Source organism: Micrasema longulum, unplaced genomic scaffold, assembly GCF_059751315.1.
Source record: "Micrasema longulum isolate JH-2025_06_02 unplaced genomic scaffold, ASM5975131v1 h1tg001257l, whole genome shotgun sequence".
Taxonomy (NCBI): Eukaryota; Metazoa; Arthropoda; class Insecta; order Trichoptera; family Brachycentridae; genus Micrasema; species Micrasema longulum.
The window spans coordinates 166,896-186,552 of record NW_028278444.1 but is presented as its reverse complement, the minus strand read 5'-3'; the positions used below and the strand labels follow the sequence as shown (position 1 = coordinate 186,552).

Below are 19,657 nucleotides of genomic sequence, written 5' to 3'. Positions count from 1 at the left end.
TCAAGAATTTGTTGTACTTGATCATGCCATGTCTTTCTCGGCCTTCCTCGACTTCTACAACCAGACACATTCGCATCATAAATCTTTTTAGCCGTTCTTTCATCATTCATTCGCTCCACATGACCGAACCATCGCAAAAGACCTTTCTTAATTTTGTCGATAATGCTTAACTCAGCCTTGCATTCTGCTCTAATTTCGACATTAGGGCACCTATCATACATTGTTTTTCCGCACATTCGCCTGAGGGATCGCATTTCAACAGCATTCAGTCTACTTTCGTCCCTTTTTTTCCAACTCCATGCTTCGCTTCCATACATTAGGGTTGGTACCAGAACTCCATTTTGAACTGCTAATTTAGCCTCTTGCGATAGACACTTATTTGCTACGACAGACTTTAAGGCACCATTAACTCTGTTACCGGCACTAACCCTCCTTTCAATATCCTTGTCCATATTTCCATCTCTAGTAAACATACTACCCAGATATACAAATTCTTCGACCTGTTTCAAACTATCTCCATTTACTACAATCTGCCAGCTGCCAGTTTAATTTTCTTATTCAAAATTTTAAAGAAATGGTAACTTTCATTTTTGTTGATAGGTCTCAATAAAAATAAGTATTATACATAGATCTAAATTTGTTGCAGCAGAGAGGGAACACCTTTTGAAAATGTTTTCCCTCTCTGTTCAAAAATCCAGCCTGTCTACAAACATTTGGACATACTCAAAACATCATTATATATAGATTTATATAAAGAAATCTCATATTATAAAAGCATTATACTTAAATGTTTAATGTCAGCTCTTGTCAAACTGTTGCAAAAAAGAAACGGTCAACTTAGTTTTTAACCAGTTATTTTTTTTTTCTACCGACCGGTTTCAAAGCTTCACAAGCGTTTTTATCAATGTATACTCAACTAATGAATTCTATCCTATTTTATTCTATCAATATTGTGCTTTGCACGGAACTAATAAATAAATAATCTTTATCTTGTAAGTGTATGTACTCATGTCTAGTTTTGAGCGTATCCATCTCAAATTACAATTCCCATCCTTACAAGACAAAGATACTTGATTTGTTGGTTCCATACAAAGCATAATATTTTTAATTTTTTGAATTAAAATTTTTTAGTTTTTTTTTTACAATGCACATAAGAGGTAAAAAAGAGTATTGAAAAAATAAAGGATAATTACATAGCAATGAAATACATATTAACAGTAAAAATAGTAAACAAAAATCCCACAAAGGCATGGCCTGTTCGTGGGTATACAAGAAATGTTTATGAATTTTTGCTCCTATAATAAATAGACAAGTATAATATTTTTTGTAACATAAGAGAAAAAAAAATATTCTACAAAAGATTAGAAGTTTTTTTTATAGTAATTAAAAAGGATATAAAAATATTCCTTATTATTAAAAGACAACCAAATATATCATAGAAAAAAGAATTCATATCTTTAATTTGAATCCAGGATAGTGCGAGTTTTTTAAAAGAAGGAAAATTTTAAATTTTGGGATCAGTAAGGAGTTTAAAATTTTTGGGCCTATAAAATATGCATGTCTCTGTGCTAGCCTCGTTTTACAATGTGGTATTTCTAACACAAGATTCCTTCTTTGACTTGATCTATTTGAATGACTAATATTGATAGAATAAAGCAGAATATAATTCATTAGCCAAGTATACCTTGATAAAGAAGCTCGTGTGGCTTTGAAACCGGTTGGTAGAAAAAATAATAAATAAGTGGTTAAAAAGAAATTTGTTTTATTTATTTTATTGTAATGAATAACTACGAAGTTGGTGCTTCAAATATAAAATTTATATAAAGAAATAGTCAATTATTCAAAAATACAACTGTCATAAAATGACCATTTGATAACATATCGTAACCCCCCCCACCATCCGGAGTCTCACAAGTCTAAATGCGTGAAACTGAGAAAAACGACTTTGAAAAAAGATTTTGACATTTGTGATTTATTCATCAACATTCCCTTTCCGCACCTAATGTACCCCCAGTATAAATGTTAAACTACTGGGTGTTCATTTAGATTCAGATCTTTCTCTTCATTCTCAGGTCAATAAAACGGTAAGTGCTGGTTTCTCCCATCTCCGAAAGTTCAAATTCGTGCGGAAAAACATTCCTATGGACGCAACTAAAGCTCTTGTAAATGCTTATGTCGTTTTGCGTCTAGATTACTGTAATGGAATATACGCAAATCTCCCGAAATATCAAACTAATAAACTTCAATCTGTTTTCAATGCAGCAGCGAGGCTTATTACGGGAGTAAAAAATATTCTCACATCTCACAACATCTTCGAGATTCGCACTGGTTAAAAAGCCCAGAGAGAATAAAATACAAGTTTTGCTGGACAGTATTTAAATCTCTTCATGATATGGCTCCAAGATACCTATCGGACCTTTGTATTAGGGAAAATACAGGTCAAAGAACATCTACTCTTATGTCAGCATTTGATTCAGGAAGAGGAAAACTTATCGAAATCCGGCGCTCCCCAAATACTAGATTCGGAGATCGTGCTTTTGCCGTTGCCGGCCCCACTGCCTGGAACCGATTGCCTTCAAACTTACGAATCATTGACAGTCCCAGTCAGTTCAGATCCCAACTAAAATCTTACTTCTTTAGTTTATCATAACCTCAATTTTAAATCAGAAAATATAATATATCACTTTAGCTTAGTTAGAATGTAAGTTTAAGTATACAATTCTAAAGCGCCCTTGAGGTGATTTTTCACAAAAATGGCGCTATATAAATCAGCCAAATATTATTATTATAGAACACTGCATTGGTACACCAATCGCAGACGATCTTGATCATTTTTGTTACATGAAGGTAAGATGATCAGCCTTACGCTTCAGGTACCAGCCCAGGGACTATGAAATATTCTAGTGTGAAAACACCCTCTTAAATAAATATTTCATATCAACCATATCGAGAATCGAACCCGAGACCTCTTGCATGGTAGGCTAACACGCTGACCATTACACCACAAGGCCAACAGATCACAATTTTTTACCACAAATAAAACAATTTACTCAATATACAATACTGTAATATACATTAAATAACAACCATGATTAAATTCAAAATGTCATCAATAGTTAATTTTTAAACCTAATAAATTATGATATGACTGCCACATTTCATATTAGTATAGTCTTGAATATTTATTATTATTTTTATTTTTACTAAAAACTATTTTATATACAAAAGTAATTAAAGAGTCCTCACTAGGAAAACCTGTTCTGAGGAGGACTGTCAAGTATTCAAATATTATTTTTTTACATATTTCTCTTCTTTCAAATATTTTTTTTTATTTCTTCCATCCAATTTTCTTAAAAGCATAAAAGCCAGATTTTAATTCCTCTTGTGTTTTAAATATTATCTTTTATTTCTTCCATCCTAATTTTCTTCAGCCAGATTTTGATTTCTCTTTTGTGATCTTGTTTGTTATCAGACAATTTAATTTCAAGCATATTAAAAAATTTGGCAGAAAAATAATCCTCGCAACTTTGTCCAAATCTCGTGGAGAATAGGGCACTGCATTGGGACTACAATTCTAGCGTATCTAAATCATTTTTGTTACATCGAAAGTAAGGTCATCAGCCAGGTGCCAGTTAAGGAACATTAAGATAATGCAGTGTAAAACCACCTTTAAAACCAATATTTCACGTCCGTCCGGCCAGGAATCGAACCCAAGAAATCAGGAATAGGTAAACGCACCAACCACTACACAACGATGTGGACTTAATTTCATTTGTTTTCCATTAACAAGGGTTCTGGTTCTAGACAGAACCGTATTCTTCATCCGTTTGAACACATACAATTTCGAAATTACTACAATTAAATTATTGTTGGTTAGTTTGGGTTGGTTGATGTTTGATAAACGTATGTTGATGTGTTTGTGTCTGTCGGTGAACCAAATAAACAAGCAAAATTCGATTCGTAGGCACACTAGAATAATTTATTTGAAATCGTTCTGTCACGCGTACATTTGTTTATAAAACATTTCAATGGACTGTACGCTAGGTTCGCCAATGTCGGGTAGTAATATTGACCATGATATTATTAATTGATACAAGATTATAGATAAATATCATCTTAGAATGCCAGTATGCATTCCATGTGCGGTAACAAAGAACTTTTTAACTACGGCAGGTTGGCACAGTGGTTTTCAAATTCTATTAAATGTCATACTTAACTCGAAAAAAAAAATTGTTTACTTGCGGCACCCTTGACGGGGAGGGGGGGTCAGATATCAGTTCAGGGACTATCTTTAAATTCAATTCCATGTCGACCTTACCAGGAATCAAACCTGAGACCTTAAGCATGGTAGGCGAACGCGCAAACCACTATACTGCGAGGCAGACTTATTTCCACTCGATTTTCTTTGGAGGATTTAAAATCCATTAAGATTTTTAACTGAGAATAGACATCAAGTCAAACATGCTCATCAAGGATTCTGTTTTAATTTATTAGAACAGTTTTTAAAAAGGCATACATTTGGTCAAATTCATAATTATTTAAAGGCCTGCGTAAATTATTTTTCAGTTTTTTTTTCCGCTAAGTTGGCACACATGTACTCTATATTGACGCTAAGTTTGAGCGCGATCCGTCATTTAAAGTCCTTAAAATATAGTTACCAAACTAATGCCAATAGTGATGGGAAATTACTGATCACTGATCATGTACCGATTAAATCGATTTTATCAGTTTTTTCATGCAAACATGAAACTCTGTCTCCGAAAATTGATATGAAAACGCAAAAACAAGCCTATTATAGTATGTTTAAGACAATTATTCACCAAAAAATAAGACATTTATACTTTTTTCATGAACAAATGAATTAAATATTTTTTTATTCGATCAATTTGTCCATCTCTAACGTTTTTGCAAAATGATGTAATCTTGTAAGAATGTCGTTATTAATTAGGTTTATTTTAGTTTTAAAGCTGATTTTATATATTTATGTTGATTTATACATCAAGCATTGTATTTAAAAAAATTCATTAACATACCAGATACGAATGATTTTTCGTGTGTCAATATAAATCACTCTTCAGACATCACTACAAAGTTATGTCGTCATTTTTGCTGACAACTGTCATTCTAATCAAGATATATTTTAAGGACTATAGTTTGATGTCGGCAGTCAAAAACATTGGTTGCATCCCGTGGCTGGTGTTGCGGACTCACGGATCAGAGGTCCGGGGTTCGAATCTAACTCTATCCCGATTTGATTCCCATTTTCTAATAGCGAGTTATTTACAACTCGTTGAAAATGGCACCAAAATTTAAATATATGGGTAAATCATAATGCAAATATTTATGTAAGAAAATCATTTTTAAAGAAACACCGCTTATTTTCAATATAATCAAAGGATTTACATCACAAAATTGGACTCATTTTTACGAATTGAAGACGTGAGTGGATAAAAGTACTACAAAAAAAAAACAGAAATATCTACGGTTTAAGTTTTGTATCCAATAAAATCCTCCCTCCTTCCTGCCCTCTTTACCCTCCTCCTCTCTTTATTTATAGTATAGTGTAGATATTTAGTTAATTTTTATTTCATAAAAATGTATACAGCTCTTCATAGTATAGTGTTAATTTTTTTATTTTTTATATATATTTATTTTTGTTAATCTTTGCTTTTAATTTTTGTATAAAATTGTAAGATGCAATATGTCCATGTATTTACCATTTTCTCAAACTGAACGGTTTGGGTAGGTAGGAAGAAATTGCCTTAAGGCAATATGCCCGCCCTTATATGTATATATATATTGTACATGTATATAAAGTGTCAAATAAAATAAAATATATATGTTTTTTTTCATGTTTTGTTTTACAATGAAAATATGCCCCCCCCTTATGCATATGTATGTAAACTGCATACGAGGTGTGTTCAGAAAATAACGGGAATTTTTAAATTTCGCAGGTTTGCAGAGTCCGATTGCTAATTTATGTTGGTATACATGCCCCTGAAGTATGCTAAAATTGTCAGCTGCATTCAGCGTTGCCAGATCTAACGATTTTGGGAGCAATCTACCGAATTCGATTGAAATTCTACCGATTTTTATACATTTCCTTGTTTTTTCCACAGAACAAAATTTCAATGCAAATAAAATGAATTTATTTTATAATAATTTATTGCTTGTTTGCTCACTTCGATTGCCATCAGTTGCTTTTTTAAAAAACTGCTTATCTATCGTACATAAGTATACAATGAATGATATATTAATTATGGAATTGGCTAGTATTGTTGAATATAATATGGTAAAATAAATCATGGCATAGAATTTCATGACATTATTGAAAAATGTATATATGTCTATGTTATGAAGTGAAATGTAGAGTGATTACTTTTCATATTGAAAATAATATAAATGGTTTTAACTTCAGTTAAATATCTATGTCAATTTAGTTGATCATTGTTTAAATAATTTGTTCAGTACTTCAGCAGTTAGCAGTTTTTATTAAGTTTTAATTTGCACTAAAAGAACTTTAAAACCTTAATTATTTCTTTGTCTGACAATAAAAATACTATATATTTTGATAACATTGTGTCATTCATTCAATAAAATAATATTTTGAATTTTAATCTATGTATTATTATTTTTTATAATAACCAACTCAAATAATCCTTTTTTAAATGAATATTTGAGTATTGAAATGAAATATTGTAATTTACATTTTTTTGTAAGAAAAAGAATACATTATAAATCACTATATTTTGGTGATTCACTTATTGCAGTCCTTTTGGTTTTCAATTGTTCATTTACCAAGCGTTTTCAACTATTTAAAGCAACGGCCTTAGGCAAAATGGCGCTTTAATTTCGAACAACTGTCTAATTTATTTTTGCCCCCCTCCTCCCCTCCTACCCCCTCTCCGGAAACTACCGATTTATTTTTCTGAATCTACCTTTTTTCGCTTGATCGGGTCTGGCAACGCTGGCTGCACATGAGTGCAACAATGATGTTTATTTTGTCTGTGGCAGCCACTAAGGTTAGATGTGTTTTTATGAGCTTGGCAATTTTCAAAACATTCTTAAATTTTGAACAAAAAAGAAAAAAAAGTGAAGGTGATGCTCACTGAGTTCTCAGATTTTAATGGCATAGTGCATCGTGAATTCTCGCCACGAGGTCAAACGGTCAATAAGGAGTACTACCTACAAGGTCAACGCCGTTGGAAAAAACGCCCGGATTTGTGGCTAAACAATTCGTGGCTTTTGCACCACGATAATGCACCTGCTCACACTTCATCGCTAGTGCATAAATTTTTGGCCAAAAACAATTCTGTAACGATGCCCCAACCTCCATATTCGCCAGACATGGCTCCGTGTGACTTTATCCTATTTCCAAAAATAAAGAGAACCTCAAAGGGCCATCGTTTTACAAGCATAGATGACATTAAAAGCGCATCGCTGAAAGAGCTACAGGCTATCCCAAAGATGGAGTTTAAGAAGTGTGTGGAGGATTGGAAGAAGCGCTGGCACAAGTGCCTAATATCTAATGGGGACTATTTTGAAGGCGACAACATTAATGTAGAAGTATAATTATTTTTTTTCAAAAAACAAAAATTTCCGTTATTTTCTGTATTTGACACTTTTTATACATATACAATAAATATACATATAAGGGCGGGCATATTGCCTTAAGGCAATTTCTTCCTACCTACCCAAACACCCTCTGTACACCCTCATATATACAGGGTGTTCATTAAAGTCTGTCACATCCGAAACTACGATAATCAGTATGAGTAAGAAGACATGTTGGTACATTAAAATAAATTTTTAGAACATATATTAAAAAAAAAAAAAAAAAACCAAATGGTTCCTTACTTATGCAGGGGGGAAACGAGGAGGGGGAGGTGGGAGTCTGATACACTGCCGACCGCACGGCCACGCCCCCCTTGCTTCTCCCCTGCAGAAGTAAGCAACCATTTGGTTTTTTTAATAGTTTGTTTAAAAAAAATTCTTTGTTCCAAATATTTTTTTAAATATGCTAATATGTCTTCTTGCCCATACTGATCATCGTGGTTTCGGATGTGACAGGGTTTAAAGAACACAGTGTACATAAAGGGTTTTCTGCTACTTTTTTATGGTGTAGTTGGCTTTATGGGAAACGGCTGAATGTAAAATCTTCAATTATGTAAAACAAATAAGTATATTTTTAAAGATTTGCCTGATATTTTTAAAATGCCTTCATTCACTCATGTCTTCAATTGTTATTTAGATTTACATTCAAATCTGTTTTAGGTATTTATCCTACGTAGCCTTAATAATTTTAAATAACACCTGTCTTACTTATATTGTTTAGGAATTTATTAAAAAATAAAAAAGTAACTCTCATACTTCATTGAATCCACTTTATGAGGCATTAGTCACGTTTCCTTCTTACCGTCGATGTATATATAATTTGAACAGTAGATCTACTAATATCAGTTTTGATCGATTAACGGCTGTTCGCTGGTGTTAGACTGCGAGTAGTCTCCTTGGAATTCATTTTTGATTAAATCTTGAGTGGAATTGGAGCTGACCATCGGCAGAAGTCTGTCGGTCTGGCCTTCGATCCCCTGGTCGTATGTGATTTCTGGGTCCGGGAATTTGTCTTCGGGATTGATTTTGTCATCGAACAACGGCTGGCCGTGCTTGCTCTGCTTGTGTTTGGAAAGATTACACTTTTGAGCGCATTGAAAAGAACACAATTCGCATTGGAACGGCTTGGGTTTCGTGTGCAGTATCTGGTGTTTATTCAAATTGGCTTTTTGGGTGCTTTTATAATCGCACTCGGAACATTCAAACGGTTTTTCCGTCGAGTGCTTCTGTTTATGCTTCATAAGATTCGTCTTTTGTACGCATCTGTACTCGCAAACGTCGCAAGAAAACGGCTTTTCGTTTGTGTGTAGATACATGTGTTTGACTAAGTTCGGTTTCTGTACAGTTCTGTATTCGCAGTACGTACAAACGAACGGCTTTTCGCCCGTGTGTGTGCGTTCGTGAACTACTAGATTGTTCTTTTGGGCGCAGGTGTAGACGCAGTACTGACATCTAAACGGTTTCTCCTTCATATGGACTAAGACGTGTTTGACTACGTTGTTTTTTTGTCCGGATTTGTAATCACAGTATTTACACTTGAACGGTTTTTCGCCGGAGTGAGTACGTTCGTGAATTTTTAGAATGGCAGAGGACTGACAGGCATAGGGGCAATCCTCGCAGTTAAACTTACCTTTGCCATCTTCACTTAACCCGGATGGTTCGCCTTTGTCACAGGAAGTACTTTGATATGACTTGACTCTTTCTACGCCAGCTGGGAGCGAATCATCATATTGCTTCTTTTCATTGAATTCATTTAGTACTGCCTCTACACTTGAATACACATTCGTCGCCTGTGATAAACGCATTCCATTGGTTGTTTTTAACTTCCCGTATCTCGCCAACGTATCATTGTTCATTAGCGAACTCTCTTCCCTGTCCTTATCAATCTTTTCAACAGAGCTATACAGGAGTTCTTGGTTCGAAAGCGCCTGTAACCTTTCGTTCAATTCGTTCGGTATTAAGTTCTTGGAGAATTGATTGTCAATGTCTCTCTTTCTGCTAGAATCTAAGAGGTCGAGGTCCTTGCTTACCAGGTTGGAGATTTGCAGGTCCGGCTGTTGCCGAAAGTACGGCATGTTGGAAGAGTTCGCTTGAGAGTAGGCTGAGAGGAAACTGTTGGCGAAGGCTTGGTGATGCCTCTCATACGCCAAAGGGAATATTTGTTGGTAGTTGGAAGGGTTTTGTATGCTTTGATAATTCAGTGGATGGTTGTAGGCATTCGTCATCTGCGGTGGATTCTGGGACGTCCGACCGATCGCTGCGTTAATTTGAGCTAAAAATATATAAATATTTGTTATGAAGAATGTTGAAATAAATTTAATAAAATAGAAGTAATTGTGCAAAAAAAATTAACAAGTATGGGATGACCATCATAAGAAATTGTGTACAGGTAGGAAGAGTGAATGAATTTAGGTGATAAGAGTATTTAGTATAAAGAGCATAAAATCACTGTAATTTTTTATTGTTTTAAATATATTGGTAAAGAAACAAGAGCAAATATGAGCAGGTCCCTTGCAGTGGCGAGCGTTGATTTTTTTTTATAGGCAATCTACAAAACATTATCATTAATTTGTACATACATATAAGTATATAACATATAAATAATACAATTATAAATGGCTATTTTTCCACGATTCTGTGAAAATCAACTAAAACAACAATTATGATTAGCTTTGCGATATACAAAGCTTTATTCTAAACTATTTTAAAAATAAAAATATCACAATGACATCCAGCAGATATTTCCATTATGATTGAAATATCAACACTTAGCACTGGCTGATTCCTTTTTTTTTTTGCACCACAGGCCAGGAGGCCCAATTGCAGTGGTGAATTACAACACAGAATACCCAGGCTTGAGAAAAATCAAATTAAATTTTTGTGTTCTCACCGGGAATCGAACCAAGTGTCTTAACGACTACACCACGGAGGCCGCCGGAATAGTGCCAAAAACGGCCACTGCAAACGCCTAATGTCGTATGTGATAAATAATAAGTCAAAGGTATCCTATTGAAGAAAAATAATCCTTCGGAAAGAATGTTCGAAGTTTCCAAATACAGTGCAAAATTATAATTTCTTTGAATATGATACAAAACGTACAGTATTTTACGGTTATAAATGTATGGTAAGCATTAACAAATTATCTCATTTCTTCTTACCATTCAGGTCTGCGTTATCGCGCTGGTTCCAGGCGAGTTCATCGTATTCGGTTTTGATTTGGAAAGGGACAAACTGGTGCCTCTCATCGCTGACCTTGTCCTTGAGGGAATCAGAGTTCCGGTTGTCGTCAGCCCCGGAAGGGACCGGGAATGGCTGGAGGTCGTTGTCCGTCGGACCGTTGCCGTTCTGCTGAGGATTGCCAACCGGCTGATTCCTCATGATCTGGAACAAAGGGTCACTTTTCAACACAGGTTATTGTATCACACTGCTGTGTGCACATTGCATCGATGCTCCTCCACCCAACCGGATCCACTCTTGTGGCGCCCTTTCAGATATGCATATTGAAAAACAACGCTATACTAAACCACATTTCTTGGGCATCCAGATTTTTAACTAACTGAGATGGATATGTTTTAATTATCACTGCCACTATGGCTGCATCGTTTGGGTGGCATGTGATGTTAACGACCTTAACTCCCTTAGTTATAGATTTACACTTCCTCCGTTCATAAAAGCATTTTTATATTATTATTTTGTTAGTGTAAGAAAAAATATTTTCAATCATATATTGTGGTGTAATATTTAGTTATAAAGGTGTTAAACTTACTTTGTTTTTATGTTGTCCTTAATATGTGTTGTTTTTATTTTTTAATATTTATTTATTTATTCATATTTTTTCCATTATAAACTATAATTAAAAATAAAAATAATGTAACCTCACTGGAAAATATAAAACACAGTACTTTACACCATCTATATAAATTACATTAACAACTATCACTATCAAAAAGATTTAACATTTAAGATTAAACATGGTTTAAGTCTTCTTCCTCAAGCTGACATTCGCACATGGCAGTCCTGGACATAGATTCTGAACAGGGGAGATCCATAAGAAAGGATGCCAAAAAGAAACCATTTGAAATTAATTCATTATTATTATTATTATTCTTTATGTAGATTTCGTCAAATCTTTTATAATCGTCAATAAAATTATAACTGTGAAATATAAATCAATAATTAATAAATTAAACCTACCAAGTGAATAAATTTGAATCAACAAACACGAATCTGATGCCAAGCTGTCTCGTCCTGCAAATATTCTTCCACTCTATGTAGCTCTTTCTAAACAGGCTGTGCTTGAAAAAATCTTTGAATTGTTGGCAAAGCCTGAATTTCAAGAGGTACCTTATTGTAAAATCGTATGCAGTTTGAGGCAAAGCATTGTTAATTTTTTGCAGTCTAGTAGTGGGCACAACTAGCATATCTTTATTTCTAGTGTTGTGCCTATGGAAATCTCAGTTTCTCATAAAATCAACAATATTTTCATGTACATACATCAAGTTTTCATATATATATTGACATGTGACGGTCAACATATTCTAAGGGCTGGATTCAACTCCCTGGGGAGCTGTTTATATTAACATATTACAACAGAGATGAAAAACATTTAAGAGAAGGTAATATAGAAGTCTAGGCATCTACAGGGCTTATGACCTGTCATTGGTTGGTTTAAGTGGCCACTTTACACACTTAGTAAAATTCACCACTCTTCCCATATTTGAACATCTATATTCCTTCAATTCTTTCATCTGTATAAACATAAGTGTGTGAAGTTAAAGAGCTGAAACCTTTATTTATGCAGGTGAGATTCTCTTAAATGTTCTTCATCTCTGTTGTAATATGTTAATATAAACAGCTCCCCAGGGAGTTGAATCCAGTCCTTGTCTACAAAAATTTGGACAAACTCAAAATATTGTTGATAAATTACCTGGTCCATGAAGAAGTATAGAAATTGAAAAAATAACATTTTCAGGCGTTGCGTAGTATGTAGGTGAAATAATTCAATTAGATGAATCTCACCCGCATAAATAAAGGTTTCAGCTCTTTAACTTCACAAACATCAACAGATGAAAGAATTGAAGGAATATAGATGTTCAAATATAGGCAGAATGGTGAATGTTACACAGTGTGTAAAGTGGCCACTTAAACCAGCCATTGAATTCAGTATTTTGTCTACGAACATTTGGACAAACTCAAATATTGTAATGAAACCAACTGGTCCAAGAAGAAGTTTAAAAATTGGAAAAGTGTTTTCAGGCGTTGCCTAGTATGTGAAATAATTCAATCAGATGAATCTCTTCACAACAATAAAGGTTTCAGCTCTTTAACTTCACTAAAATCAACAGATGGAAGAATTGAAGTAATATGGATGTTCAAACATAGGCAAAATGGTGAACGTTACAGTGTGTAAAGTGGCCACTTAAACCAACCAATGACAGGCCATAAGCCCTGTAAATGCCTAGACTTTCATATTCCCTTATTTAAGGTATTCTCCATCTCTGTTGTAATGTGTTAATATAAATGTCTTATTTTTTGGTGAATAATTGTCTTAAACACACTATAGAGACATTATAATAATAAATATGTACATCTTCCCTCCCCTCCTTATCCTCTCTTCAAGCATTCTTGTCCTTATCCCGCCCAATTTACAGTAACTTAATGTTCTTAAAATAAATATTTAAAAATCTTGGATTATTGAGTACATGAAAATATCATTTTTTTATGTATGTATTTATTTGATATGTAATATATTTTCTGTACTAACTTTGTATACTATGTGAAAATCTGTTATTAGTTCTGAGTTTATACACTATATCTGTTTGTTTACTAAAAATATGTATGTAAACTGTTGATTTCCCAAATAAATAAAATAAAATAATAGACTTGTTTTTGCATTGTTATATCAATTTAAGGAAGCAAAGTTTCATGTTTGCATGAAAAAACTGATAAAATCGATTTGATCGGTACATGATCAGTGATCAGTAATTTCCCATCACTATTGACATTAGTTTGGCAGCTGTCATTTTAATCAAGCTATATTTTAAGGACTATAATGGATGTCTTATTTTTTTCATGGTAATAGTTGGAGAGCCGGCAATAGATACAGGCTTCTTTTTATTGCAAAAAAATATTATTCCATTGGGAAAGTTGGAAAGGAAAGAAAGGAAGAAAAGAAAAAAAAAAATGAATGACGAAACTAATTAATTACCCAACTTATTTTTCCCTAATACCACTTGAGAGAAGCTGTGGGTACAAGCTAGTAACTTGCATATTTTCATTTTCAGTTTCATACGATTTTATAAGATTTTTTTATATTTATGGAAATGGTTTTAGATTTTTAAAATCCTATAACGATGACATTTTGCAAATTAAAAAATAAATATGATTTTTCCGTGAAAACTGCAATGTTTCAATGTTTCTAGTCTAACACCAGAAGCGTAAGACTGATCACCTGGCAATTCGAATTGACAAAATCCTTGAAAGAATTACTAAGATTGGGTTTTAAAAACATTAAGAAAACTGTTTTAAACATATGTTTATTGGTGAAATATAAAAACCCTTAACTTGTAAGAAGTAAAATAAGCTATTTTATCGTTTCAAACTTTGTTCTAATTCGTAATTTTGGCATTATGAAAATAATTTGTTTCATTTTATTATACGTCAATGAATTATTTTACATATTGTTTTATTCAATAATATATGTTAGGTACTCACTGTGGCGTCGAATGCTCCATAAATATCGTCGTCCAAATTGAAACTTAAGGGTAGTTCACGTTTTACGAATGCCATGTTTCATAAACATATTTTCATATTTTGTCGAAGTAATTCACTTGGTCATATCAAGACAATGTAACATAACCTATAAATATTTTTTTTCGAACACGACGCGTAGTTCTGATACTACACGAAACATAAAAACTATGATTTAACCGCATATATAATTGTAATATTCACTAAGAAATCAATACGCAAAGTAATTATATCGCGAAATGACAGCTCTGACGATAAATAAAAATTCCATTAGAGGAAGTTCCATAGACAATTAAAGTTTAATTGGGGTTGACATCTGCCAAATTCTTCATAATACCATAGACATTTTTTCAGTTTGTTAAAAGAAACAATTCGGGTACATCAAGTCCAGGGCTGGTATTCTAAACAGAATTGCGCGCGAAGAGATCGCCATGTAAGCATGTATTTAGTACGTATGTATTTAGCATGTAATAAATACGGGTTAAAAATACGTTTTGTACTCGCTTTTTTGCGTTCAGAATATCACCCCAGGGTGATATACGTGGTGCTTGAAAAGTATTACAGGTAACTGATAACGCAACCTTACCCTTAAGAAAACTGTCTCACACAGATGATGTAAAGCTTGTATATGGTATTATTTTTCGGTCCATACTATATTTTATTCAATTATTATTCAACAATCGCTAAAATATACCAGATCATGTTTTGAAGTAGCAATTGTTATTTATTTTTTGACCTAGTTTTAATTTACTGGAGATATTTTTTATTTTGATTATACCTGTATGCATTTTAAAGAAATGTGATTGCCATTATTGAATGGACTGAATAAGTCGACGAATAAATAAATAAATAATGAATAAACACATTTTACTTCTTTTGAAATAAATGGAAAGTGATAAAAAAAACATCCGTGTGAAGTGGTTGGTAAGTTTGGCTACCGTACATGAGGTCTTAAGTTCGATTCCAGACGGGTTAACATAAAATATTTATTCAATGATTTTTTAACCTAAGAATAATAATAGATTATAATTTCAAAATATTTATTTAATAAAAAAAATATTTTAAGATTTAAGATAAATGATTACCGTTCACTTTTTAAAATCAATTCTTAAATAAAATGTTTATTTATAACAATTTACAAAGCGCCATTTTTGTAAAAATCACCCCAAAGGCGCTGTACGCTGTAAGCACCCCCACACGCTTTGTAACTACAGAGCGCATGAGTGGTTAGGATTCTAGTTCCCCATTTCCATTAAGGTTAAATTGTAATAATTATATAAAAGCTAGATTACAACACGTCTTGCAGCTACATAGCACACGGACGTTTAGAAAACAAGCACCCATTTACACTGCACAAAAAAATTAGTAAGATTTTTTCAAAATGCATAAATGATCGTTTACAAATAGAATCTAGATTACATGTCCTGCAGCTACAAAGCGCACGGGTGGTTAAAAATCTAGATTTATTTTACAATTGAAGTTTAATTTAGTTATAATATGAAAGCTAGCGTCATATAAAATCTTGCAGCTACAAATCGCGTTAACGAGTGGAAGTCCATGAAAATATCGAACACATTTTCGTATTAATTAGTGTAAATAAGGTAAAAATAGTGATTGGCTGTGTATACATTCCACCGCTGTCTGATCCGATTGTATATCAGAATCACTGTGAAGAGGTTGAACACATGAAATTCTTATATCCGGACGCAAAATTTCTTGTTATTGGAGATTACAATCTTCCTAATATTACTTGGGATAATGTTGAGGCATTACCCGCTGAAGTCGTTAATTATAATAATTCAACCGTTGTCGAAAGAGAAATAATTGAAATGTCCCAGTTCCTAAATCTGCTTCAATTAAATTCGGTAAAAAACAAAAACAACCGTATACTGGACCTAATATTTTGTAGTGATGCATCGGTTTCTGTAAGTGAGTCTCTTGATGTTGTTTTCGCTCCGGATGCTCATCATCCAGTTTTGGATATAATTATTCCTGATTTAAATCTACGTAATGTTACTTCAACAACGTCTTATCGTGATTTTAACAAAGCGAACTATGAAATCATTTGCGAATCTCTCTCTAGTGCTGATTATTTTTTTTTGCAGGACAGTAATTTGGACAGTATTGTTGATACATTTTATAATATTATTGATTTACATGTTCCAATATCTAAAAGTAGAACTTCTAATTTTCCTATATGGTTTAGTAGAGAATTAATAGATCTAATTTTTAAGAAAAAAATTACACACAAAATTTACAAAAAGTCGAGAAATTCGTCTGATTACATAAATTTTCAGTGGTTGAGAAGAGAGTGTAATAAGCTCTCTCGTTTTTGCCATGAAAGTTATATAAGAAGCGTTGAAAATTCCGTAAATAACAATGTAAAAAAAAAAATCAATTATTCCAAAAGCCTTAAAAATGATAATACCGTCTTACCAAATGTTATGCATTATAACTTAAAATCTGGAAACAATTTAAACGATATAGTCAATCTTTTCGGCGATTTTTTTAAAAGTGTTTATGACAATAATTCAGAGAATACTTGTTTACCCGAATTAAATAGTAATTCTAACCTTGATTTATCTATTCTTATATTCAATTAAAAGACATTAAAAACAGCATCATACAACTTGAATCTAAATGCAGTTGTGGCCCCGATAAAATTCCATCTATGTTTTTGAAAAAATGTGTTGATTATCTTGTGTATCCTTTGTATATAATCTTCAATAAATCCTTGTCTGAGGGACACTTTCCTATTGTATGGAAATCCAGTTTCCTTACTCCAATTTTTAAGAGTGGTGATAGGAGTGACATAACTAATTATTGCCCAATATGTATATTATCTGCCATCCCCAAACTCTTTGAAAAAAATATTTTATATAAATTACTTGCATCAACTAACTTAAAGCATATAATAACCACTTCTCAGCATGGATTTATGTCTGCTAGATCTACGCTAACTAATTTAATATTATACGAAAATGTCATAACTAATTCATTTACATTAAGAAAACAAGTAGACTCTATTTACACTGATTTCAGTAAGGCCTTTGACAAAGTGTGTTTAAAAATTCTTATCGCCAAACTATCTAAACTAGGAATAAGTGGTCCTATGATTAAATGGTTTCAAAGCTACTTGACTGATAGAACATTAACGGTAAAAATTTGTGACACTTTGTCCCAAACTTTCTGTGCTACTAGTGGAGTTCCACAGGGCTCCCATTTGGGCCCAATACTTTTCATCATCTTTGTTAATGATGTAATGGATGTATTTGATGATGTGGAGATATTGCTGTTTGCCGATGACATGAAGATTTTTAAAATAATCAATACTGTAAATGATTGTAATATTCTGCAGCGTAATTTAGATAAAATGTTTCAGTGGTGCTCTGCTAATAAACTGCAATTGAATATTAAAAAATGCCAGGTAATGAGATTTTTTAGAATAAAAAATCCCATATTATTCGATTATCTGATGGGAAATACTCAATTAATCTCAACTTCTGAGGTGCGCGACTTAGGCGTCATTTTCGACCAAAAATTATCCTTCATTAGTCACATTAACAACATAACTAGTAAATCTCTGAAAATGTTGGGATTCGTGTTACGTGTGACTAATGAATTTAAAAACATAGGCACTTTGAAGTTGATGTATACTTCTTGAGTGAGAAGTCAGTTAGAGTACAACTCGACAATTTGGACTCCTTACTACAATTGTCATCAAAATTCTCTGGAAAGGGTCCAAAAAAAATTCTTAAGATACATAAATTTTAAACTTGGAATTAGTCATGAATTTTTAAATTACGATTTTTTTATTAAAAACATTAAATTTTCTTAAACTTAACGATGGAAGAAAAATTATAGACCTGTTAAATTTGTATAAAATTGTGCATTCTATATGGGATTGCCCAGAACTTTTGTCACTCGTCAACTTCAGGGTGCCTGGATAACTAGGCGGGTGCCACCGTTTTGTAGTAACAACTCACGCACAGTATATAATTGTAATGCCGTATTAAGCCGACTTCATGAACTCGGCAATAGTTGTTCCCACATATCGGATATATTTAATGTGGGGTATTGTTCTTATAGAACAAACCTTATAAACTTTTTCAAAGATGAGCAGTAATCATATTTAATGTAGTTACTTCATATATGATTTTCTGTTTTTTTTATTTTTTTTATATATATTTTTATTATAAACCTTATTTTGTTAAAAATTTGATTTACTTTTTATATTAATTTTTAAAGTTCTCGTATACTTTTTATTTCAAACTTTTGTTTCATTTAAACTTTTTTTTTTTAAAAATATTATGTTATATAATTTTTAGGCTTGATTATTGTTCCTTAGTTTTGAGTGCAAATATGTAGTTTAAAAAATATCAAACCTTGTATGTTTATATTATAAATTTGTAAAAGGCAATTATGCCGTGTATATTAATAAAAAAAATAAAATAAAAAAAAAATGATTTAAAAAAGTTCTGAAAAAAAACAAAAATAATATATCAAGCAAAGAACGAGTAAGTTTGGCAAGTTTAGTAAACATGCAACAGCACAAAAAGTAAACTGTAACAAACTAGACGAAGAAAGCATTCCTTAATATAATATGGTTAACAAGATAACGAAAACGGTGGCCAATAATCGAATAGTGGGTGTTTTATGTAAACATGGTCTATTGTCCTTTTCCTGGTTATTTTTTATCTCCCGATATTTGAAACAAAAAATGTACGTAAAAAAAGTCAACAGTTAAGAATGATTTATTATTGAAAAGGATACTAGTAAAACATGCTTACTAACACGCGGTCAGCATATTTTGGCAAAAAGCAGTATACTTTAAATGTAAGTAAAATATAAAAATGAATACAAGTAATGAAAGTTATTTATATCTTGGAGTTTGATGAAGGCAAATGCGAAAATTTCGTTGAATGTGCAGATAATGCAGGGTGATATCCGAATCTCAAACGATTAAAAGGAAATAGAAAGCCTTAAAATATTTAATGAAATTTTTTTAATATATTTTTGAAATAACTTTGTATTAACGCTTTGTATCCCGGAGCCGTGTAAACACGTGATTATATAACCATGCGTTGCATCCCGGTCCCGTGTTTTCACGTGATTTACCTACTGTCTAAAAAAAGTGCATTTTATTGACATCTAGTGACTTTTATTAGTACTTTTTCGTTGCTGGTAAACCGCGAGAAAACACGGGACCGGGACACAACGCATGGTTATTATAATCTCGTGTTTACACGGCGCCGAGATACAAAGCACAAAAAAAGGAGTGAGGCCCTGTAAA

General features: G+C 32.6%; 1 protein-coding gene and 1 long non-coding RNA gene across 2 annotated transcripts; one reads left to right on the top strand and one right to left on the bottom strand.

Annotated features, from left to right (window-relative positions):
• Nucleotides 1-3,401: 3,401 nt before the first annotated feature.
• Nucleotides 3,402-4,901, top strand: LOC148276234 (uncharacterized). The gene is made up of 2 exons (XR_015823826.1): nt 3,402-3,540; nt 4,045-4,901. It is a non-coding gene; the product is annotated as an uncharacterized LOC148276234 (long non-coding RNA).
• A 2,461-nt stretch (nt 4,902-7,362) lies between these two features.
• On the bottom strand, nt 7,363-14,699 carry LOC148276233 (uncharacterized). The gene is made up of 3 exons (XM_088234550.1): nt 14,329-14,699; nt 10,773-10,995; nt 7,363-9,886 (listed from the first exon to the last, which is right to left on the bottom strand). The coding sequence occupies exons 1-3, from the start codon at nt 14,401-14,403 to the stop codon at nt 8,457-8,459; spliced, it is 1,728 nt and encodes a 575-aa protein (XP_088090676.1). The 5' UTR covers nt 14,404-14,699; the 3' UTR covers nt 7,363-8,456.
• Nucleotides 14,700-19,657: the final 4,958 nt, after the last annotated feature.